The sequence below is a fragment of the Sinohyriopsis cumingii genome, chromosome 7, assembly GCF_028554795.1.
Source record: "Sinohyriopsis cumingii isolate HCF-2022 chromosome 7, ASM2855479v2, whole genome shotgun sequence".
In the NCBI taxonomy this organism is placed as follows: domain Eukaryota; kingdom Metazoa; phylum Mollusca; class Bivalvia; order Unionida; family Unionidae; genus Sinohyriopsis; species Sinohyriopsis cumingii.
In genome coordinates, this window is record NC_142967.1 from 40199412 (window position 1) to 40226782 (window position 27371).

The 27371-nt window shown below is 33.6% G+C and overlaps 2 protein-coding genes across 3 annotated transcripts in view; one reads left to right on the forward strand and one right to left on the reverse strand.

Annotated features, from left to right (window-relative positions):
- The window catches only part of LOC149795075 (cilia- and flagella-associated protein 46-like), a 218449-nt gene that overhangs the window by 176578 nt on the left and 14500 nt on the right, over nucleotides 1-27371 (reverse strand). For both annotated transcript variants that reach the window (XM_089964780.1, XM_089964779.1), the window contains exons 6-11: nucleotides 23822-23945; nucleotides 15314-15408; nucleotides 13068-13232; nucleotides 11587-11667; nucleotides 9275-9307; nucleotides 744-821 (exon numbers count right to left, since the gene is read on the reverse strand). In XM_089964780.1, the coding sequence (XP_089820906.1) occupies nucleotides 744-821; nucleotides 9275-9307; nucleotides 11587-11667; nucleotides 13068-13232; nucleotides 15314-15408; nucleotides 23822-23945 (576 nt within the window). The remainder of the gene's footprint in view (nucleotides 1-743; nucleotides 822-9274; nucleotides 9308-11586; nucleotides 11668-13067; nucleotides 13233-15313; nucleotides 15409-23821; nucleotides 23946-27371) is intronic.
- Nucleotides 773-27371, forward strand: part of LOC149795077 (PACRG-like protein) — an 87119-nt gene continuing 60520 nt past the window's right edge. The window contains exon 1 of the mRNA XM_089964781.1: nucleotides 773-839. Coding sequence (XP_089820907.1) covers nucleotides 833-839 — 7 coding nt within the window. The 5' untranslated portion in view covers nucleotides 773-832. The remainder of the gene's footprint in view (nucleotides 840-27371) is intronic.

Below are 27371 nucleotides of genomic sequence, written 5' to 3' on the forward strand. Positions count from 1 at the left end.
ATCTCAAGATTTAAGGACAGTTCAAAAGAATCTCTAACAACTTCCACCATATGCATGTAAGATTTGGTTAGTGACAACTATCCCTAAATGTTCAACATGTAGAGACCGTGTTCCACATAAGCACTGACAAAGACTACCAGGGTTAAACATGTGTAAAGGGTTGTGCTAGCTATAACACAAGTTAGACTACCACAGAAAGTGGAAAGTGAAGCTGAACCTGTGTGTTACAGTTACACATAATCACTGACAACTATCACCATATGTAAAATGTGTGCAAGAGTTGGTTAGTGACAACTATCCCTAAATGTTGAAGATTTGAAGATTGTTCTACATAATCACTGAGAAAGACTACCAATGGTAAACATGTGTCAGGGGTTGTTTAAAGAGCTACTAGAGATAACTATAACACAAGTTAGATAACTGTGGAAAGTGGAATGGGAAGCTGAACTTGTGTGTTACAGTTATACAGATCTGTTGAGAACTATCACCATAGATCATGTAAAAAAGTGCAACGGTGGTTTAGACAAATGCTGATTACAAGTTAGAACAGTGCAAAATGCAGAAAATGGAGTGAGGCTTGCTTGCACAAAGTTGACAGAATTAATGACAGCTTCAACCACTTGCAAAATGTGTACAAAAGTTGTATCAAGAACTACAAGTGGTTATTAAATGAATTAGGTGCAGAAGCGGAAAAGGGAGCTGTGCACAGGTCTCTGCTGACCTGATTTTGAACATAAACTCACTTGTCTACGCTATCAGCAGCCAGTATCTTAGATGTTACTGGTGTGGGTGATCTACGGCCGGCCTTTGAGGGGCTTTTCCTGGTGAAAGCATGCAAGGTGAGCAATAACATATGGTGATTTACTGAAAAATATCTATATTTGGAACATCATGTGAACTATATGATATGCTATTGATAATTAGGATATATTGTGACAGAACTAATTACTAATTAAAGCGGTTATAATGAATAGTATTTTGAATAATAGGGATCTATTAATAAATCAAATATAAAATGTGCATGAAAGATAAATTTAAAGAAATACAAATCAATTATGCAAATTTAAACTATATTTCTATACAAGTGTTGTCTACATGATGTTTTCAGTCAAACTCTATCACAAGCATTATGTCATAGTTTTCATTCTTTGTTGTTGAATAAACACAAAACATACTGCAATACTGTATCTTATACAGTGACCCTCCTCTTGGCCATCTCTCAGGGTTGGTCATCTCCTGATCCAAGACCACCTTGCCTACCACCACAATAGTATATATTTTACCATTCTGTCACCCTTAATAACCAACCACAAATGTCCAAGAATACAATTAATGACTGACTGAGTTCATTCTTCTAGTAATACATCACCTATGGATATATATCAGGGGCAGGTAATAACTGCACCAACTTGTGTGAGGGCCATACTTTTAATGCAGTTATTCATAAATGATGCTATATATAATCTATATTAACAATGATCATGTGGTTTTCAAGCATGGAAGATTCAAAGATAAGTTTAAACAGATACTCCATATTTGACCCCCTAAGTCTGCAATGTTATGTTATCATACTTAATGATGAGAATTCCGTCATCTCTTGGACTTGCATAGCACCTCTTTCCAAGTTCAAATTTGCATTCTCTCAATATATAGTTTCATTGTCTGGGTCCTCTCTTTGCTTTTGAAAGTACCATATATACTCCTTTATAAGTTAAATCAAACTGCAAAGAACAAAGATCCTCATCTTCTGTAGCATAATGTGCCAGAGATCTGGATCTTTATTGTTTATTTTACTGATTATTATCTGACAATCTGCACAGTCCCAGATCTGCTGGCACATTACATGATGGTAGATCTAGGTCTGTGCAGTTTGCAGTTGGACTCGACTTAAAACCAAATATAGACAGTAATTCTTTGGAAGGAGTTGAGGGAATGATGAGCCTTATCTTGACACTCATAGTGCTTTGTCTAATTCCAAATTTTCCATGATGGTGGATGGGGTGGTTGGGGTTGGTTTTGTTGATGTAATTGGCATTTGTAACAAATTACTGGCTATATCAAGCCATGGAAATCGGAGATACATGCCCATCCCAACGACAGTCGCAGGCAATGTGGGCTGGCCTGGGCATGCATTGAACATGAGATCCTTAGGTTAGGAGCCTAATACTGAACTAACTGGGACTCGTAAATAAAAAGCAATCAGTCCAAACTGGTTAAAACTGAAGTGGAGAACGAGTACAAAACAGCAAATATTTTGCCATTTGTACAAGACTCAATTATAAATTTAAACAGAAACTGAATGCTTTTCAACTATGAAAGTAATGCATTTTTTATTAAAATGAAAAAGTCAACTCTCTTACCAAATTTAAAATAACTATTTGTACTTATAAGAACTGAAGTTTATATTTTAGACTTCATTATTCCTATAAAATATGAAGTTTATATTTTAGACTTCATTATTCCTATAAAATATGAAGTTCAATTCTTAAACTAATACTTTAAAAAAACACACACTACAACTAGTTTAGATGGAAAAGAATACACCAATCTACATCTGGCCAAGGTACTACAGGATACACCAATCTACATCTGGCCAAGGTACTACAGGATACACCAATCTACACCTAGACTACATAAAACAGAATACATACATCTGTAGGAGTCACGGTACTAATTCAACTCCCATAGTAAACATGGAAACACCATCATATTCAAAATTCAATAACTTAAAAATTTCTGGGTGATGATGATCAGACTGACATTTCTCCATGCACAACTATCCTTGGTGCAAGCTTCTGTGTGGATAACACCATATGACCCGCGGCATTTTTTTAATCTACATGTGCATGAAACACATGTTATTGATTCTGCACCAAATGAATCAGATGCTACTTTCATTATTGGGTACTCCTAAGTCAAGCCTGTAAAAATACTAAAATTGCATCAACAGAATTTTGTCTATACTTTTTTCAAATTACAGACAGGATAAGCTTTCAAAAGATATTTTCACTAAAATTTTAATTTTCATTATTAACCAATTATGGACCACCAAACCCGTATATACTCTATTTTTCTTTACCCATTTTTAGACTGGTTCACAGTTCTTCCATATAATTAGTACTGTGTGTCCTACACCTAGTTTAGGTGGGATAGAATACACAAATAAACTGCTAGTTTAAGTGGAATAGAATACACCAATCTACATCTAGTTTAGGTAGAACATAATACACCAATCTACATCTAACATAGAGCAGGACAGAATACACCAATCTACATCTAGTTTAGGTAGTAAATAATACACTGGTCTACACCTAGTTGAGGTAGAACATAATACACCAATCTACACCTAGTTTAGGTTGGATAGAATACACCAGTCTACCTCTAACCTAGTCAGGACAGAATACACTAGTCTGCATCTAACCTAGTCAGGACAGAATGCACTAGTCTGCATCTAGCCTAGTCAGGACAAAATACACCTGTCTGCATCTAACCTAGTCAGGACAGAATACAACACTCTGCATCTAGCCAAGGCTGATCTATAGTTTCTCCAAGAGAAAGAGATAGTCATGTTGAGTTCCATAAGATCAGAGATCATTCAGGGTAAAAACAAAAATTATGCTTAATGTGGTGTTCACTAAAATTTTCAGTGTAGGATCAATGGAATTCCTCCTAAATGGGACTATTTATATTAGATTAGCCCTGAACTTGGGACAAACATAAGACTGGAAAATTAGAAGACATAACATTAGTAAAACATTATATGAATAGAGAACCCATTTACCATCATATATATATATATATATATATATATATATATATATATATATATATATATATATATACACACACACAACTGTAACTACAATAACATCTAGAAAGGATTTACATCTGTCTCAGTCATTTTATTTTCTTGCAAGTGAAACTGAAACTAAGATTGTCACTTGGTCAATAATAATTGTCCCATGATACTGCTGCCAGCATGGATCACACTGAAAATTTCCTTTCAAACTAAAATATTGGGATATTTATTTCCCTGCTATCAGTGTTTCAAGTATGGCATCTTTTATGCAAACAAAAGTAATTCTACATTATATGCATGAGTTTGACTGCTACAAGATGACTTCATCTATGATCAGCGTGGTACAAAAAACGAATAGCTACTTCAATGCAAAACAAATGTGACTTGATATATATATATATATATATATATATATATATATATATATATATATATATATATATATATATATATATATATATATATATATATATATATATATAATACAGAAATATAAAATTGCAATATTTCTTTTAGAAATGAAATATTTCATACACACTCTGCTGATTAAATCAAGTCATTAATGTGATGGTGATCAGGTATGAAACTTGTAGGTTGGAGGAAATTTTTACTTTGTGAAATGTTTGTACAACTCCAGTGTTAATATGCAAAAGATACTCCATCCAATGGTATTAATTTTGTATTTGGAATGTTCACTCAGAGTTGGAATTTAAATTGATGCAAATGATATCAGTGGCTGAGCAAGACATACACACAGACACAAATGCATATGGAATAGATATTAAGATGTTATGTTTTTTTAAAGACATACACCTTCCCAGCCCAATGGCAAGTACATTGCTCTGAAATTAAATCTCTGTATAGGAAACAAACTGCATCTTAAAATTATCAAATTATTTGAAGGTATTATTAGAAACTCACTTATTTCCTCTTGTGGAAGTGAAATTAACTGTATCAAGGTTTGTTTCCTGAAACATTTGTGGAAGTGAAATTAACTGTATCAAGGTTTGTTTCCTGAAACTTCTGTGGAATTGAACTTAACTGTATCAAGGTTTGTTTCCTGAAACTTCTGTGGAATTGAACTTAACTGTATCAAGGTTTGTTTCCTGAAACTTCTGTGGAAGTGAAATTAACTGTATCAAAATTTGTTTCCTGAAACTTCTGTGGAATTGAACTTAACTGTATCAAGGTTTGTTTCCTGAAACTTCTGTGGAAGTGAAATTAACTGTATCAAGGTTTGTTTCCTGACACTTCTGTGGAAGTGAAATTAACTGTATCAAGGTTTGTTTCCTGTGTACTACAGTAAGCCAAGTCAACACTACAGGCAAGGTCAAGTGACTTATATAGGTTATCATTTTAATCTGAAGATTGAGAGATTCAGTTCAACGTAAAGTGGAGAATAAATGTTAAAATACAAAAACAAGCTTTTGTTCAATCTAAAATCTGAAGAAATTAAAACTGGAACAATATAAAAATACAAGCAAAGTTAAATCAAACTGAAGCAAGGAGATTTTCAAAATATTTCATCTAACATCAACAAGCAATATTTAACAAGCTATAGATTGCATCTATCAAACAATGCTAAAGCCATTGTACAAGGGGGGAGGAAATACTATACATAACAAAAATTTAAAAAAGGGAGGAAAACAGACTCGTCTCCATAGTTTAGCTGTTGCACTCATTATAACATGCTTCATTACAACATGATTCCAAATATACTACAGTACCACCATTAACCCCATGGCAAAAATTATAAAAATTTGAATTAAAGTCCCTCAAAGGGACTGAAATTCTACTGGCTTAACAGAATTTCCAGGAATCCAAGGTAAGACTGTTTCTTCTTTTAGCTGATGGGCTCTGAAACTATCTTTGATATTCTTCGATGATAACATATTTTTCAAGATGACATTCCGTTGAGGAGTACTGTAGCAATAACAAGGTTTTCAAAAGGTTACCATGGTGACCACTGGCTATCAGATCAGCACTTTTCATTTAGGACCAACCTGGCATAAAGAAGTCTCCTGATGAAAACATCATGTCAATATGACCAGAAGGAATAGTGACAACAAGATAATGGCCATACAAGTAATGATATTTGTTATATTCCCTTATAATATACAAACAAGTAATTCCCTCATACCAGAACCATTTTCACCCAGGACCAACTAGACATCATATGAAGTCTTCTGGTCAAAACCTCATGCCAATAAGTCATACATTTAGAATAAGTAACAATAACAAGATTTTCAAAATGGCTGCATTGTGGTATATTGGATTCATCACAACGCCATTTTCATTTACAACCAACCAGACATCATAAAGAGTCTTCTGGTGAAGAAAGAAAAACATGTCAATATAATTTTCTGTTCAGAAGGAGTATCAATTACAAGAACTGCAAGATGTCTACCATGGCAGCCATACTGATGTCAGATTTGGACCATGTTAGTTAAGTACCATCTAAACCTCATAAGAAAACACTGAGTAAAAATCCCATGCTGATATGACCATCCATTCAGAAGGAATAGCAATGACAAGACTTTCAAGATGGCAACTGTGGTGGCCATAATGTATGTCCAATAACAATATATTTTTGTTAGCTAATGTATGGACAACAGACAATGGGCAACAGAATAAGCTCTTCTGCTCTATGACCAGTAGAGCTAAAAAAAAATTGATTTCTTAGCATCTATTAACGAAAACTTTACATGAAAACCATTTCTGTCTAAAGTGGTGTATCCAGTGTATGATAATATGATACTATGGATTATAAGAAATTATCATGAGTCTGAGTATTATATCTTTCTTGGCAAAAGTAAATAAACAAATACCATGAGGTTATATAAAAAATATTACATTTATGTAAACTAAAATCATAACTACATTTTTTACTAGCATTTCATGTCTTTCCCCCTTTCCCCAATCAACAAGTACACATGTACTGATCTTTCTATAATGTAGCTCAGTTCATCATGCAGTTGGCAGTTTTAACTGATATTTTTTTTATTCCCTTCCAATAAACAAACAAGTACTGACATTTTTCTTTATTTCCCTCATATATATATATATATATATATATATATATATATATATATATATATATATATATATATATATATACATGCACACACACACACACATACACAGGTACTGATATTTCTTCTAATATACAAAAAAGTAATGACATTTTTCTTCATTCAACTCAAAAATATGCATATAAGTACTGAAATTATTCTTTATTCCCTTCTAATATATAAACAAATACAGACATTTTCCATATTCCATCCTAATATACATACAAATACAGACATTTTTCTTTATTCCCTTCAAATATACATACAAGTATTGACATTTTTCTTTATTCCCTTCTAAAACACATACAAGTGCAGACATTTTTCTTCATTCATTGTTTGGCATTAAATGAAATCTGCAGTTTTAACTGATATTTTTTTTATTCCCACACAAAAACATGTAGTAATCAAATTTGTTATCATTCTAATTACACCTTAGTTATACATGTAAATAACACTATCAGCAGTTTTAACTGGCATTTTGTTCATTCCAAAAAAAACAGATACATGTATTGATCAATTTTTAAAAATCATCCCCACTATAACACAATTCAGAATATAATAATGTCAGAAGTTGTGATAAGCATTCTCCCCACTCCCAATATACAAACCAGTATTCATCATATTTTCCTTATTCTCTCATTCCACCTGTTTGATACTGCACATATGATACTATTTGATACTGCAAGTATATGATACTATTTGATACTGCAAGTATATGATAATATTTGATACTGCAAGTATATGATACTATTTGATACTGCAAGTATATGATATTTGATACTGCATGTATATGATACTATTTGATACTGCAATTAAATAATATTGTTTAATACTGCAAGTATAATGATACTATTTGATACTGCAAGTAAATGATACTGTTTGACACTGAAAGTATATGATAATATTTGATACTGCAATTAAATAACATTGTTTGATACTGCAAGTATAAGATACTATTTGATACTGCAATTAAATAACATTGTTTGATACTGCAAGTATATGATACTATTTGATACTGCAAGTAAATAATAATGTATGATACTACAAGTATATGATACTATTTGATACTGCAAGTAAATAACACTGTATGATACTGAAAGTATATGATACTGTTTGACACTGCAAGTAAATAACACTGTTTGATACTGCAAGTATATAATACTATTTGATACTGCAAGTAAATAACACTGTTTGACACTGCAAGTATATGATACTATTTGATACTGCAAGTAAATGATACTGTTTGATACTGCAAGTAAATAATAATGTTGGTTTCTGCTAGTAAATTATACTGCTTCAGTGTTACATCAAAAATAATTGTTGCAGAATCAAATGTGTGTTCTAATACACCTGCAAAAAATGCTTTTTGATGGGCTGAATTTAAAACATAAAACTCACACTTTCTGACTGATAGAACATCTAACATTTGCAACAGTATAGACAATATACTGTGGGTAATTTTACTATCTTTATAATGTATTGACACTCCCTATGATTCAGCACTAAGAATTACATATTCTGGTACTTCTTGAGATCACTTTTAAAAATGTTTGTTATAATGGGTATAACATTCTTGCATATGAATATATGAGGGGACCATTAAGGACAGTTTTACTGTCTCAAATATCCATTTTACCTGAGTCACTGGCATAACTCCTTTTTGCAGCAGTAAAACCACTACTAATAAGCACCATTCCTCAAAAACAAGAATGTTATCCTCTAATGCCATTTAAGAGGCTAGATATTTAATATGTAGTCTGGTCAGCTGTCATACATGTACTGTGGTAAGAAACTTTATTTGCTCAGGTAAAAAGATTGGCCAATTGCAAACAGAATAGACCAGGATTTGCCATTAATAATGGGATAGCAGATAAGGTTCTATGCCATTTGTCCAACAGTTCACCAAAATTATTTTTTAATCCTGAGATCTGATTGGCAAAACATTTAACCAACAGCTGACCAATCAAATGCCCTAAATATAGACATACAAATTCATGGTGAAACAGAAGCCTGATCTACATACGACTTGAATAAAAGTTTCATCTGCCTGTACATAAAAGTGATAATAAAAAAATGGGTCTATGCTGTAAACATTTGTTCATATGTTATACACAGGTTAATGTGGTAAATGGTAGTAGAAGTAGGTTATTACATCCCAGCTTTGTCTATATAATGTGACAGCAAATCCAGGTCTATGCTGTTTATGTGTTATACACAGACAGGATGATATGGTCAGTTGTAGTGGGAGTACATTAGCATTACATCTTAGCTGTTCTAAAAGGAGAAATAAAAATTATGACCTCAAAGTAGAAAACTCAAAAAAAAGGGAAGTAGAAAGTTAGCTATGCCCATGAAATATAAATGTAAAAGGGTTGGAGGCTGTAGGGAAATACAGATTTGTTACCTGCGTCTGGATTCAGAACTTGTACCAGATGAACTGTTGTTTTATGAAATGCATATTACAAGTACATTAAAGCAGTTACATAGTAACTCTTATAATCAGTGAAATTAAATAATGTACATGTAACTGATTTCTTAATTTAATAGATATTAAGATAAACAATACAGTACAAGTATCTATACTTGAAGTTTTTTAGACTTGCGCCTTTTTATATGTGGTGAATTTATTTCTTCGCAAGACTAAGAAGGTAGAACACGAATATTTTAAATGCATACCAACTTTTCTGAACAAGACTTGAACAAACTCTAATAGAATGTTAGAGCATAAATGTAAATGATGCCTGTAATAAACTTTATATCATAAAATAACAAGCGGAAACAAGCACAAACTCAATGTACATGTATAAAATACAGTATCGCTTAAATGTCAAAGTGGAATCCCACTATATATAAAACATTGTAAAATGTAAAAATAAATAATAACAATGAAACCTGTACATTTCAAAAGTGAAAACAAGAAATAAACAAGAAACGTTACAACTAATGAAACAAGTGCAAACTGTAAGTAAATAAAAGCAAAAGGAAGAATGTTTACAATCCATCACCCATTCAACTGACTTGAGATCACTAAATGACAGAAATTGAGAAATTTTACAAGAAACTACACCACTGATGACACATATAAACTTTGGCAAAACAAATCTGCAACAAAACTGGCACTAATTTAACTGCAACTAGATCCTTGCAATCAATTCAGAAAATTATGAAAGAAATTTTTAAAATATTGAATAATGAGTAAGCAAAAAACGGAGAGTAATTTTGGTAGTAATGAAATGAGAGATAATTATTTAGATAATCTGAATACTATAAAGTATAAATGGAGAAAAGAAAAAAGGAATCTTTCAATCTTAAAATTAAAAAAAAGTTTTTTAATCTTCTCAAACATTCTAACTTTTACCAATACTGTTTATATGGCAATAATATATTTCTGCTTATGAGCCCAAGATCAACAGCTTTACACAAGCCAATATGTTTTGTATCCAGTCTGGTTCCCTCTTGCCCTAATTACTTTCAGCTACTCATATTCTCGGCTTACGATCTGCACCAACAACATAGATTTAGTGGTATTCCAATGGTCTTGTGTCTGCCAATCAAGGTAATATGAAGAAACAAAGGAATAACACTGGTTGAGATACAGTCATGTCTTTAAATGATTTTGTTTTCACTTTATAAAACAATTCACTTTATATGACTATAAAAGAATCTGAATAAATATATATATATTTTCAAAAAGGTACTGCATGAACAATGAGGGAGGGAAAGTTTCAAGATATCTATGATTGAAATTAATTTTTTCCACCAGAATTTATGAATGATAAATTTATACAGTGAATTGATTGAATACAAAATTAAGTAAATTGGCTCATTCAAACAACTATGTAATAACGATAATGGTATTCAATACATGGCATCGGCTAAAAACTAAGTCTGAAACATCAACCAGCATTCAGATGTCACATGTGTACAAAGGTCAGTTTAGCCTTTTCCTATGGGAAGCCGCTACTGACAGGTTTGACTGTATACCTAAAACAATAAACTAATTTATGGAGTTGGGAAAGTCAAAACAGCTGTCTCACACTAAGACATGTACCCATTTGAAGCCGACTGAAGCAATGTACAAAATAAAACTGCTAATAATGCTTAATAAACATAAACTGTCTATTATGACAATAACTTATTTTTACCCAACAGCCCCACAAAGTGGACTAGCAGATTTGTTACTAAATAACCAAGCAGCTGTAAAGTGCATTGTAAAATATCAAAGCATTCAGTCACCTTTCCATGCTGACGCCTGCTAGAAAACTACTGAGGATGAAATAGAGGTAATTCTGTATGATTAAAAAAACTTTCTGTTCACTTGAAAAGGCTTGATCCATTCATTTTTCTAGTAATTTGTTTTTTCTTGTTCTTTTAAATTTTCAAGAAAATTATATTAAAGCATTCACATTTTTTCTGCTGTACTATCATCATTCTGCATAATAAATTGAAAGAATTACCTCATTTCCAATAAATGTCAGACGTTTTGCCAATTCAACAGTCAATACTGATAAATTCAGACAGTGGAATATTGAAGAGAAAATATCTGGAATCATCTATTTGATGATTATAGAAATGAAAAGTGTTGTACTCTTAAAGTCAGATTTCAGTTTTCTGTACAGATAATAGAAAAACCTCTGCAATATTCCAAATTCTGAAGATACTGACTGTTGTGAATGTAAATAGAAATTCTACCCCTATTCCCAATGACTGACTTACGATCGTTCATGACCGGAGGTCCGTGTACGGGACCGAACAAAGCTACCTTCAAGTGTGCCTCCCCGAGATTGAGATGGTATGCTGAATTAGTTCAATGGTGAAATTTATGTCAATACCATATGATATACAAAGAAACATTACCTCTTAACACGGGTTAGTAACTTTGTATACAAAAAAGGAAATCTCAAAATCTGCTAAACCACTAAAACCTACCCGACTACACCAATATGCCCATACAATTCAAGAACTGATGTTGAAAAACCCCTTTTTAATATTGTTACATCAAAAAAGTGAGAAATAAGAAAGTTATTTTTATAAAACTGTTTTAACAAGGATGATGGCAAGACCTATGCCTTGATATTCACTAAATTAAATGCAGGTTTGGGTTCTGATTTGCTTTGGGTTTTTTTTATGGTGCAGCAACACAGTGAAGGTTATATCATTTTGACCTTGCCCAAGGTCACACCATGGAAGCCAATCTGTGCTGAGTCAATGGTGGGAATCAAACATGCACATTTCTGGTCAAAAAGATCAATGTCAAAAGTGAAAATCAAGGATTATGGTGGGAATTTTACAGATAAGGATGAACCATGGTTATTACTGATGAGCGGATGGATTGTTTTGTTTGATTTAATTCCACTTTTAATACATTACTGGTGATATCATGCCAAGGAAATTGGAGCAAAGTGCCTTTCTCAAGGACACCAGCCACCCTAGTTAGGTGTCCAACTTATACCAAATGAGCTACAACAGTTCCCAATGAATAAATATGATTTCTGCATAAAATACATAGACACATTGTGAATATACGTACGCCCTGTTGTAGACATGTTTGCCCTCTTGTTAGGTTAAGTGCCTAGGCACAAACAACCACAAAGTAAAAATATGTTTTAAACATGAATGTAAAATATATATATATATATATATATATATATATATATATATATATATATATATATATTCTTATACTTTAATTCTTAGATAATTAATAATTTTTTGTGAGCACCACACTGCCTAATTTTAGAGCTGTTACATTTAAATATACACTGTACCGAGGTAAGGTAGTTTTTTAAGATTACATGCCAGGGTACACTCATTACTCTAAGAGTTTTCATTGGTACAAAATTAAACTGCATCCATAGGTAATTGCTCCATGCTGAAAGTGCCTTCCCTGGGTCCCTAGTTTATTTACTAGAACAGAACTAAACACTTTTAGCAACTTTTATTAAGAAAACTTTAAATAATTATAAGAACACCATTTTATCTTCACTTTGCAAACAAAATTTTAAGACAGGTCCACTGAGCATATCATGATGTTATCCTGAAAGCACTAAGATTTCATACTAAGAATGTTTGGCAAATATACTAAAAAAAACTGTTCAGAGATGATAATTTTGAAGCAAGGATTCCTTAACTGTGTTTAATCCATGACAATATGTTATTGTGAAGATTTCAGATGTTTTTAAAAAAACTTTTCTCACCTTTCTGCATCCCCTGTTGATGACGGTGACTGTGTTTGACCACTCCTCATAGCATTGCTCTTGCTGAGGGATGTGATAGGCTCACCTTGGGTCACAATTCCCAGCTGGTTCAGGATTCTCTGAATCTCACTGTAATACTCCTTGCTCTCCCCGGTTTCCACTGACCTGAGGAAATTTTGAATACCATAAATCAATTAAAGCAATCTCAGCCTTTTCTGTCAGTCCAAAAAATACTCAGATGTGTAAACTTGATTCATATCCCCAATTTGGGGAAAAACAAAAAACTCAAACTGCACAAAATTCTTCACTCCATAAAGTAGTATGCAGTATACAATCTGTTTCCTGAATGTATATGGACCAAATAACAGATCAGTAAAGATATTCTGATAGCAGGTCAGGTAAAGATATTCAAATAACAGGTCATGTAAAGATATTAAAATAACAGGTTAGGTAAAGATATTTAAATAACAGGTCAGGTAAAGATATTCAAATAACAGGTCAAGTAAAGATATTCAAATAACAGGTCAAGTAAAGATATTCAAATAACAGGTCAGGTAAAGATATTCAAATAACAGGTCAGGTAAAGATATTCAAATAACAGGTCAAGTAAAGATATTCAAATAACAGGTCAGGTAAAGATATTCAAATAACAGGTCAAATAAAGATATTCAAATAACAGGTTAGGTAAAGATATTCAAATAACAGGTCATGTAAAGATATTCAGTTAACAGGTCATGTAAAGATATTCAGATAACAGGTCAGTTAAAGATATTCAAATAACAGGTCAGGTAAAGATAGTCAAATAACAGGTCAAGTAAAGATATTCAGTTAACAGGTCATGTAAAGATATTCTGATAACAGGTCAGGTAAGATATTCAGTTAACAGGTCAGGTAAAGATATTCAGATAGCAGGTCAGGTAAAGATTTTCAAATAACAGGTCAGGTAAAGATATTCAAGCCAAGAAATATACTGAAAGTAGCTTCTGAATCAATACTTAAGTTTTTATGCTGACAGTGACATAATATTTCATTATGCGATTCCACCATGTGAATGCTGTTTTCATGAATTAAATGACTACCACTGCAGCACATCCATTGCTTTTTCAAGTAAAGGGCCAAGGATGTTCAATTTGTCCCATAAATGTGCCACCCTAAGCCAAAAGAAGGTAACAGGAAAAATGACATAGCAAAACAATGTATGTCATTAAATGTCATGATCAAAATCATCATACATATATTGGCAAATGACAGTCCTTTCAAGTTTCAATATTTTTCAGCATCTGCATCAAGCTCAAGTAAACTAGTTAAAACATAAAAAATCAACCTTTTATTCCTGCAGAAATAGTTATGTAAAATTTTGTAACCTCAAGGATTTTTCTGTGTTCTGTTTGTCTTGTCTCTGTTTGCCTTTGAAAAAGACTAATTTAGAGTCAAAAGTGCTCAGGCAAATTAGAAACTAGTTTTGCACTGTTCATTGTCAGTTTATAACATACATATATATATATATATATATATATATATATATATATATATATATATATATATATATATATATATATATATATATATATATATATATATATATATGTATATATATATATATATAGAGAGAGAGAGAGAGAGATCACAGAACTGTATCAACTGCTTCAAATTTGGTCAAGCCAATTACAATTCACTACTTGGAGTTCTCAAAATCACCTCTCCATATATTACCTGGTCTTAAATTCACTGATAAAGAAACTTAACATTCATTTTCTTCTTATGATAAATTATTGTATTAAAATCTTACCCATATCTGTGCCTATGATGTCTAAAATGACAATGATTTTATTGCTGACTAAATTTTCTGCATTTTCTCCATGTAATACTGTACACATTTTTCTGGATCTGTACTATTAACTTAATTTGAATGCATAGTTCATGTATTAGATTGTTCATTCAAAGTAGGAGTCACTTGTAACTGAAAGAACTATCAGTATCACAATAAAAATGGGATAATGGTGTGAACTAAATCTGCCAATTGCGTTTTAGCATAAGACTGTATATACTTGTAATCAGAAAATGCTGATGTTATTTTCAAGTTGTCACATTATAATTCTGAAGGTCAGAAAACAACTAGTTTACTGACACTTGCCAGTTCTAAATTTCAGTCACAAATGCAACCATTTTATTAACAACTTGGAGCACTGACATAGTCAAAATTTGTTACTGAAACACCAATGTCTTTTTAAAAAAAATTGTCTTACAGTTTCAGTTTACAGATCTTGTAGTAAATAGTCAACTCAGCAGAGGTCTTAACATCTTTGTGTAATTTGGTGCTATCTACAAGCTGGTTACGTACCTGAAAAAAATGAACAAAACAAATAGTTTGACATAGCTCTTTTGTATCACTTTCAAAAGATTAAAAATGAGGCTGCAACTCAAGTGCAAACAAAACAAAACATTGCTGCATTCTTACAACACATGCTGTATCTACAAGCTGGTTACGTACCTGAAAAAAATGAACAAAACAAATAGTTTGACATAGCTCTTTTGTATCACTTTCAAAAGATTAAAAATGAGGCTGTAACTCAAGTGCAAACAAAACAAAACATTGCTGCATGCTTACAACACATGCTGTACATAGGCAGCAAGGTTAAGGTAGCACCAAAGATAAAAAAAATGGACATGTCCAGGAAAGTGAGGTAAAATGCACATCCTACACATACCGTTGAAGTAAAACCAATGTGTGCAAGAAGCTGCATGGCATCTGCTTATTACGTGCTTTTCATATGAAATTTATTTAATCTCCTTAGTGAAGACCAAAAAATAATCTGCATTACTTCCAAAATCAAAAACAATTAGTCTTCATAAATGGCTAAAATGAATGGTTTTACAGTTAACTGAATTATGTATTTTTAAATTAAAATTAAAGGCAGTGAAGCCAAAAACTTTGAATGTACATGATTTCAAGTGACGTGACCACTCCTTGGAATGCAATTATTACATAATTGGGGGGAATGCAGCTGTACATTTATTTAAAGTTGATCTGCACATGTTTTTTAATGTTTCTAATCATACTGGAAGTAGTGTGTTTAACATTTTAATGTATATGTACGTGTTATAATCATACTGGAAGTAGTGTGTTTAACATTTTAATGTATATGTACGTGTTATAATCATACTAGAAGTAGTGTGTTTAACATTTTAATTTATATGTATGTGTTATAATCATACTGGAAGTAGTGTGTTTAACATTTTAATGTATATGTACGTGTTATAATCATACTGGAAATAGTGTATTTAATATTATAATGAATATGCACATGTTATAATCATACTAAAAGTAGTGTGTTTAATATTTTAATGTATATGTATGCGTTATAATCATACTGGAAATAGTGTATTTAAGTCCATGTTTGAACTTGCATTTTGGGCATTCCTGTGGGTAGGGGAAATGACAGTAAGACATCCTGGTTGCAAAAACCCAAACTTAACTTCAGTTCTTTCAGGTTCCGATCAGTGACAATGATTTTTCTGTCATACAAAACACTCCAAGGGTACCCTTTATTGCCTTAAGTGTCATCCCTCCAAATAACAAGACCAGTGCTCTGCCCATGCACTGCTTGAATATTTACAATTGCTGGGTTGTCATTTGGACGTACTCTTCTTCACCTATGAATGTGTTGCCCATAACTAAACAGGGGTTCAACCAATCCTTGCCCACATTGCTCTTTCTATGTGGTTTTAATTCTCAATTATTCAAGACATAGTTTTAGGATTGGGGCAGAAATGGAGGGTGCTAAGAAGGGTCTATCAATCTTATTTGGGTCTTAGTCTACACATTACCATAGCACTTTCTACTGCCTGGTTCTGTTTTCCAATTTTTCTGCTGTCAGGTTTCATGGGTGCACAGATCGATACACCACCCACATTATACAGGCACTTTACTTCATATGGGTTCCTTGGAGAGCACTTTACTTCATATGAGTTCATTGCAGACATGACCATCTTACAACACATTCTTCCACTGGTGTTCTGTGACATGGAATACAAGCATTTCTGGATATTGTGTGCAAAGTTCGGCAGTCTCTCGGATGCACAGACCAACAGAGCCGTCCATACCATATGGCACTGCACTTCATATGGGTTCACTGAAGACGTGACCATCTTACAACACTTCAATCTCCCACTGGCATTCTGTAACATGGAATACAAACGTTTCTGGATATTGTGTGCACAGTTTGGCAGTCTTGTGGGTGCACAGTCCGATAGAACTATCCATATCATATGGCACTGCACTTCATATGGATTCACTGAAGAGCACTTCATATGGGATCATTGAAGACGAGACTATCTTACAACACTTCAGTTTCCCACTGGCATTCTGTGACATGGAATACAAACAATTCTGGATATTGTGTGCCCCCTGACTTCAGAATTGATGCTATTTTGACAAAACATGTGCAGGAGTTTGTGTTTTTCTGTGTCCAATAATACTAGGTCAGTGTACAAAACTGGCTTCAAGCATTTCTTGAATTTTTGGCAATGTCAGGCATTGATGCTCATTCATACTCTGTACATGAACTCTCACATGTTTCGATTATCATTTGTACTCTGTACATGAACTCTCAGATGTTTTGATTTTCATTCATACTCTGTACATGAACTCTCAGATGTTTTGATTTATTTTATCACATGCTGTCACACCCTGATGCAGCTGCAGCTGCAGTACTCCACAATTAACCTGCACCTTGCAGGAATTTGATTTGAACTATACCGGCTGGTGATAGTAACCCTTTTCAGGAGTTGACAGGTTACAGAGTAGACTTCGTGAGATAAAAAGGAACAACATTTCATAGTAAGCCAAGATTTTCTATTACATATGGTGGTGCAGTTGTCACCTATGCTGCGAGAGGGAGTTCACAGGCTGTGAACTTGTTGCTGCAAAACATGTGCCTGGTGGCATTTCTTGGATTCTTGCAATGTGGTGAGTTTATGGTTCGATCATTGCAGAGAAATTCCTCATGCAACTGTCTGAAGATTCGAGATGTGACATTAGTGACATTGTCAATGGACAAATTTATGTTATACTAACCTTGCCATCTTTAATTTTTTTTATACAAAAAAAGGACTTTTTTCACGCTGGTGTCAACATTTCAATCCTTTGGAACTCATGGTTGTGTCCCATGTCCTGTCTGGAGCAGTATTTGAGTCTGCAGCAGCAAAGTGCTTTGGCTGGAGGTCATGGTGCAGCCTCATCTGCAGCTGGAGTCGATATGGAGTACCATCGAATTAAGACTTTAGGACAATAGTCTTCATCATGTTATATGCGTGACATCAATGTTCATCCTAACCATCTTCTTTATGCTCAGAACAGTTGTGTACATACATTTAGTGTCATGTGCTTTGGACACCATTCCTTCCAAATGGATTGTCACATTCAAACTGGCATCCTCTTGGTGGCCTCTAATTTGATATATTTTATAACTGAGTGCACTGAACTCTTACTACAAACTACTTGTGCAATGGCTTCTTATGCTTTTTTTTGCAGTGTGGATAATTTGCTATTCATGGAGCCATTTTTTCTGCAACAAACGATCTGTACATGTCAGACATGATATTTCATATGGATAAATGCCTATTTCTTCTGCATCATAGTAAGTCTAAGAATTACATTTTCCGTCAAGGTGTGGATCTCATAGTAATGATATGAACTATGATGTCCTTGTATGTCCTTAACATGTGATGAGGAATTTCCATCATATTCAGATATTAGCTGGAACTCGCCTTGGTGATCCTCATGAACAATGGTCATGCCTTAAGTAGAACTATCTTTATCGCTACCATCAAGGCTGTTTTGCTCAGGTTAGGTTATGATTCACATCGCGATAATGGACACACCTTCTGCATTGGGGCAGCTACCACTTCTGCTAAGGCTGGAATTCCAGACCATCTGATCCAACAAGGGTCCTCTAATGTATATTGTAGATATAATCAGGTGCACCCCAATAGAGTTAGTGTTGTGTAGAGGCAGATGTCACAGTGTGTGCCTCACTTTTCAGTTCACACTTGTGTCGATCAATGCACTATTCTGCTTCTTTACTTAGTGATACGATCATTCAATTTTGGAACACTTAAGAGACATTTAACAGCTTGTACATGCCAGTCATTCATTTTCACATCCTTTGCTACATTGTCATTTCAGCTGTATCTTCAATTAGTGGACATGTAACTTCCTAACTGGTTATCAAATACATATATCTAACATTGATACCTTTAGGCACATCTGGAGTATCATGTGGTTCAAAACCTAGTTCTTGTGTTTTCCACATTATTGCATTCTCAATCATTATTATCTTTATTTATCTTTACATTTCCTTAAATTGGACCATTGCCAAGTTTCATGCATTCACAACTTTGTTTTTGACCCCCAATTTGTGTCAGTACTTAAATGTACTAAAGTATTATGTTCATATACTTCATATCCGCTTCCTATGGTGCATGTATGGAGTATTGGCTGATGTTTGTTATCATAGCAATCCTCAATATCAGACTTACTGAGGTCTGGTTATCAGCCTCTTGAGGCTCCACATACAGATGTCGGACACTCTTCACAACCCTACAAACTCATCCAAGTCTCACTTCCTAAGGTATTCCTATAGAAACAATTCAGAGTTCGGTTGGTGCAGTGTGCTGTGACTTGATTTGCCCCCATTATGACAAAGATTATTTATATTTACAATTATTTTAATACTGAACCTATGTATTGTGTGTTATTTAAACACATGTTATAATGATACTGGAAGTAGTGTGTTTAATATTATAATGAATATGCACATGTTATAATGATGCTGGAAGTAGTGTGTTTAATATTATAATGAATATGCACATGTTATCATGATACTGGAAGTAGTGTTTTTAATTTTATAATAAATATGCACATGTTATAATGATACTGGAAGTAGTGTGTTTAATTTTATAATGAATATGCACATGTTATAATGACACTGGAAGTAGTGTGTTTAATATTATACTGTATATGCACATGTTATAATGATACCTGAAGTAGTGTGTTTAATTTTATAATGAATATGCACATGTTATAATGATACTGAAGTAGTGTGTTTAATATTATACTGTATATGCACGTTATAATGACACTGGAAGTAGTGTGTTTAATATTATACTGTATATGCACATGTTATAATGATGCTGGAAGTAGTGTGTTTAATACTATACTGTATATGCACATGTTATAATGATGCTGGAAGTAGTGTGTTTAATATTATACTGTATATGCACATGTTATAATGATGCTGGAAGTAGTGTGTTTAATACTATACTGTATATGCACATGTTATAATGATACTTGAAGTAGTGTGTTTAATATTATCCTGTACATGTACATGCTATAATGATACTGGAAGTAGTGTGTTTAATATTATAATGAACATGCACATGTTATAATGATACTGGAAATAGTGTGTGTGTGTGTGATTTGGATTTTTAACGTAGCTTTAACAATTTTTCAGTCATATCGCTAGGATGTCTGCAGTGTGGCAGTTTATAGTGATGTCTAGTACTGGGGCATCATGCATGATGTCCCACCCAATCACATTATCCTGACACCAGGCCAAATAGTCCTAACACTAACCTCTTAATGCTGAGCGCCAAGCGAGGCAGCTGTTAGTACCATTTTTGTAAGTAACACGTTTAGCATTATAATGCATATGTACATGCTGTGATCATACTGGAAGTATCACGTTAAGTATTATAATGCATATTTACATGCTGTGATCGTACTGGAAGTATCACGTTTAGTATTATAATGCATATTTACATGCTGTGATCGTACTGGAAGTATCACGTTTAGTATTATAATGCATATTTACATGCTGTGATCGTACTGGAAGTATCACGTTTAGTATTATAATGCATATGTACATGCTGTGATCATATTGGAAGTATCACGTTTAGTATTATAATGCATATGTACATGCTGTGATCATACTGGAAGTAAGATGTTTAGTATTATAATGGATATTTACATGCTGTGATCATACTGGAAGTAAGACGTTTAGTATTATAATGCATATGTACATGCTGTGATCATACTGGAAATATCACGTTTAGTATTATAATGCATATGTACATGCTGTGATCATACTGGAAGTAGCACCTTTAGTATTATAATGCATATGTACATGCTGTGATCATACTGGAAGTAACACGTTTAGTATTATAATGGATATTTACATGCTGTGATCATACTGGAAGTAACACGTTTAGTATTATAATGCATATGTACATGATATAATTCAGAGCAGATTTGTCTTTCAAACCAATAATACTGTGAAACTGCAAAATTATGCAAAAATATGACCAATAAAGTTGTTGTGGGTTTAATGCTATTTTTCAGCAAAGAATAGGCTATACATGGCAACCAGTATATTACAGGTGGAGGAAGAACCTGGAAAACCCTTGATAAGTACCACTGACACAAGGGAAGATAGTGTCAGGCTTTCTCACATACCCACATTGGCAGAGTCTGAGACTTTAACCCACATGGCCTAAGGTGAGATATCAGTGATAGGTAAAGGTGAGTGCTTTAGACAACTGTGCCCCCTGGACCCCATTGACCAATAAATAATTATTAACATAAATCTTGCATACAGAGGCAGAATAGCCATATTTCACATTTGAAGTAAAATACACGAGAAAATGGGACAGGAAGTAATACAGCTCAGTGAAAAAGTTGAATAAGTTTAGATGAGATTAAGTGATCCTGTGAAAGTGCAATGAGCTTTTTATCATCGAAATATTATATCTGAAATATCCCCAACACCATAAATACTTGTTACTGTCATTTTGACACCTTGAAATGTTGGTAAGTCATGAAAAATCCATGGAAAAGCAAGCAGACCAGTCTAATTAAGTAATAATCATACATTCATTACAATAGCATAACTATAAATAATAATAATAATAATAATCACAGAATTATTAAGAGAATTATTATCAAATGGTTTTCATCAATAAAATTCTTTTTATTTCTAATTTTGTAACATAGAACGCTTAATATGAATTTTTTCCAGCTAGAAAGTAAATCCTGACTCCTGTGTAAACACTAGAATGGGTTACCTTTGATGACATCCAATTATATTTTGAGCTTGATATTTAGATCAAGTCACATCTATAAACCTTATATGACATCACAAAGTAACAGACTACATTAAACCTGTTTCTATCTTTGTAAATGTGATTATTTAAGTCAACATGGATGAGATCAAAAATATACTAAATGGAAGGGTCTTTCACCTGTTTTATTGATGTACATGTAGCTTTAACTTTTTCAGCAAAAAGATTACACTTGACAGAGACGTATGGATCAGCCATGATCTATGATCTAGTGTTGCATGGATCAACCATGATCTATGATCTAGTGTTGCATGGATCAGGCATGATCTATGATCTAGTGTTGCATGGATCAACCATGATCTATGATCTAGTGTTGCATGGATCAGGCATGATCTATAATCTAGTATACAGAACAAGATATTTTTTGGCACAACATGTCTAATGGTAAGTTCAAAACTTAGGACATTATTAGCATTTTTAATTTCATATATCAGAAGGTTTTTTTTAATACTAAATCTACAGACTGTGCACTGAAAAGGTGAAATGATGATAATGTCTGTTGAATTACTAATTTTCACAGTCATTTTTTATTAAGCTCTCTATCCTGCTACTATAAGATGAACAAGAGTCCCTTGAAAGGTCTGATGCTCTACTGACAAAAAAAAAGTATTGGCAAGTGCTACAGTGAAATTTGCTTATGGATTAATGTGCTGACAGATAAATTATTCCTTCTGGCTGTTAAGTGTATTATTTGTCATTAAATATTGTAGGTATATTTTTGATTCAACCAGGGCACAGTGGAGATGCTTAACAAAATTAGAAGAGAAAAAACATGTTTTATATAACATTTTTCTGGCTGTTACTAAGTTTTCCGTAGTTGTTAAGAGAGTAGGGAGGCTATGAAGTGCATAGGTCTATGCATGGATAAGTGTTTTCTGTTATATTGATCATTTCACACAGCATTGAGAATTTTATCCTATCTGTAGCACAGTTATTTTCAGGTCAGCATCATTAAATGTAGCTAACAGTATATAATTTGTTTCACATGAAGTATTTAAAACTAGTTAGGTAGCTTTAGCTACATTTAATGACACTGATTTAAAAATGTATTGAGCTAGGCCTGCATATAGAATAAAATTGACCATGCTGTGTGGAACGAACTAGCATAATACCAAAAAGCTTGACCTCATATGCGTTTGTCTTTGTCTCTCTCGAATTGTTTTTGTATGGTGTGTTCTCAAAGACGGATTTAACTTAAGTTACTATGTTTTTGTTACATATTTGTTGTTGTTGTTGTTTGATTTTAGTACAACTACGTCAGGCACAGCAGAAAACAACAAGGGTTTCTTTTTTTTAAAAGTAGTTAACAGTGCGTGGACACCTTGACTGAGATGAATGGTCTGATATGACTAGACTGAGACAAGAAAAGTAAGGTTAGCAAAACAAGTAGATTTCTCTGTCGCATGGGTGAGAAATTGATATATCAAAATATCACCTGGTTAAAATATAGCTCTTTTGGATATATTATCTGTTTAGGATAAAACTCTCAAAGGAATAAAACAAGTATATTGATAAAATGTCAAGGCAAAAATATTTTCAGCAATATTTCAATCAACCATAACATCCATACTCACAATGAGGCCAAATACTTGTTTGTAAAGATTAGGGACATTTTGTTTGATGAAGGTGGCAGCAGCAGTTGCTATTTGACTGGCATCCTGCTTCCTCCCAGCATCCAGGTGACATTCAATCAACGCTCTGCAAAATGTAGTACAGTATTCCCGCATTATAATGCTGTCTGTGAGGACCATAGAGTATATTTCCTTTTAATGAGATTGCTTTTATTGTGAAGAATATAACAAATACAGTACTCCCTCATTTCAATGCTGTCAAGGGTAGCCACATGGTATACTGCCTTATAATAGAGTACATAATACCATACTCCCTCAATAAAATCCTATCAAGGGTAGCCACACAGTATACTGCCTTAAGTATATGATACATTATTCACTCATTATAATACACCGCTCCCTCGATAACTCGCGCCCGGATAACTCACGATCCCGCTTATAACGCGGTGTCCGTCTTGGCTCCCGATTTTTTCCAGACAAAATGTATTTAAAATATCTTTAAAATATGCTGAACATGAAAAAGATTACGATAAGAATTGATAAATTAAACCTTGATACATTGCTCGTTTTATCATCGAAAATGGTGATTAATGCCCGTAAAAATATAATCCATATTTTGCAATTTGCAAGTTCTAGAGAAGAATTAATTTCAGAGATCTCGAAAACGCTTAATTACGCGTATTTGGGCGCCAATTTTTGATCTGGGACGCAGAAAATCACTGAGGCGGGAGTCCTCCGTACGCATGTAATAGGTGCGCGGGAAAATTCAAAGATTTGCCGGTCCTGTTTCAGCCACCTGCTTTGTGGGAAAATGTGTTGATCAGTTTGCTGTGCTGATATTTACAATGACAGAATTCAGTGACTGAAAGACTCTTTGATGTACTGTTGCTATTTCATAAGAGTACATTAAAAAAAAAGAACATGATGCAACAGCTAGGCGGCTAGTTCAAAGGCTTTGACTTGGTGGCCGAGTGAGAAAATATACTGATATTTAGTGATTGAATTCAGAGGCAGAAAGACCCAGTTTTAAAATTCTAGCGAGACCTCTGTTTAAAGATATCATATATTATGTAAGTTTTTAGGATAAATAGTTGTCATTATACTGTAAATAAACAGTCTGGTGAAATAGCGATCAATGAAAACTTCTGGTAAATGTTAACAGGTGGCAACAGAGAATGAAATAAACACCAATTAAACGACTTCCTGTGTGAAAGTCACGTTCTAATCCTTTAATTCCGTTTCAGTGTAAACATTATAATCACAACATAGTCTGTTCATTGAAAACATAAAAAGAGTCAATCGACCGTCACATCGAAACCCGTGAGTACTTCTGTGAGAACCTAATTACATGTACATGCCGGCTTTGTTTTGATCAACAACTTGGGGAAGTGTTTGTTGCATTAAAAAAACTAAATCGATTACAAGAGACCTCGGGTGCTGGATTAAGGGTCTTGGAGCTGCCTTTGACGTAAAGCAAAACAGTAACAGAGACAACGACGACGATAGTGACTTCGAATGTTTCAGTGAAACTGATGTCATTAATGCCGAGGCTGTTTGGGAGAAATTAGTACAGACTCATGGTCCTGAGATGGGCGTTTCTCTTGATGGAGGAGTGGATTTGTGCTGACAATGATTGCCCTACAGCCGAATACATGTCAGATGAAACTATAATTATTTCTATAGCGAACAAATTTGCAGCAGAAGACGATTCTAACTGGAGTAACACAAGTGTTGAAAGTGATGCAGACACAGATGTTGCACCCCCACCCCTCTGTACAGGAAGCAAATATTTTGATATTGCCATAAAGTGGCTGGAGACCCAAAATGTCGACTATGTAAAGCTCATGCAGTTGAGAAATCTGAGGGATTTTGCTCGGCGGCAGAGAAACCAAGGAGTAACACACAAAAAAAATTAACTGATTTTTTTCAAAAAGTGAATTGATATTTGTCAAGCGTGGCACAAACGGCAAGTATTAACTTGTTCTAATTTACGTTGTTTTAAATTTGTAGACCAATTAAATATGTCAGTATTGATTAACTCTTTTTTCTTTTTGTTTTCCATTTTACTTCTATCGCATTCAAATCTATCTATCTATCATTCGATCGACACTGTTTCTCGAAAAGAGTCGATCTTTTGTGTATAAAAAACTTCTAATTTGGCTCAAACAATAAAACTAAAATGTATACAATTCAACATAAAACTTAGTGACGTAGTACACAATGTGTGAAGTGGTACACATGTTCAGCGAACGTAAACCACGTGGAATAATGTTTTCGATGATCGCCTCAATATACTGTAATTTATCCTGAAATTTTTAATGTTGTCCTATGAGAAAATAATAAAGTACACCGTTATGAAGAGATATTTATTAACAGTTAATCTCAGAACGATTATAAAGTGAGTATTCAACAGTATAATCTGCCTACCCCCCCCCCCCTTATTTTTCCGTTATGTCGTCAATCACTTTATTGGTTTTGGGCTTATTTTATAGGTCCCTCGATAACTCGCCCCTCGCTTATAGTGCGGTCGATGTTTCTGGACCCCGATGTGCGCGAGTTATCGAGGGAGTGGTGTATTGTGTTTAAGAACCATATATTATTCAACCTTATAATGTAGTATATGATACAGTACAGTACTCTCACATTATAATTGAGTCCATGAGAACCAGAGTATATCACCCTTAAAATGAAGTACATGATACTGTACTCCCTCAGTACAACGTCTTTAGAAACAAAAGAGAATACCATGTTATAATGATGTATACCATACAGTAATCCCTCTTTATAACACTCAATGGAACCAAAGAGTATACTGCTGTATAATGAAATACATGATACAATACTCCCTCATTATAATGTTGTCTACTGGAGATATAGAATCTAACACCTTATAACAAAATACATGATAATATAATCCTTATTATAACACTGTCAATAGGGGGTCAGAGTATACCATGTTATAATTAAGCACATGATACAGTACTCACTCATTATAATGCTGTGGGTTCGAGTCTCGGATTCAGCCAATGTGGATATGTGAGAAAGCTTGCCAGTAGCTTCTCGAGGGTCGGTGGTTCTTTCCGGGGATTTCCCGGGTTCTTCCTCCACCATTAATACTGGCCGCCATGTATAGCCTATCGTGTGCTGAAAAATGGCGTTAAACCCTACAACAACAACAACAACATTATAATGCTGTCTACTGGAGCCATCGACTCTAACACCTTATAACAAATTACGTGACAGTGTACTCCTTATATAACACTGTCAATAGGAGTCAGAGTATACCATATTATAATTAAGTAGATAATACATTACTCCCTCATTATGATGCTGTCAAGAGTCATTGAGTATACACCTTATGTTCTTGTTTATTGGTTTTAGCTGCATTTTTAACACATTTGCTGGCCATATCATGCAAGGAAATGAAAGCTAAGTGTCTTTCCTAATGTAACACTGAGGTAGCTAACCCCATCTGGTCTGGGCAGGTATCAAACCCGGGAACCTAGCATTATATATATAATGCCCTATAAGACGAGTTATTGTGGCTCGATTA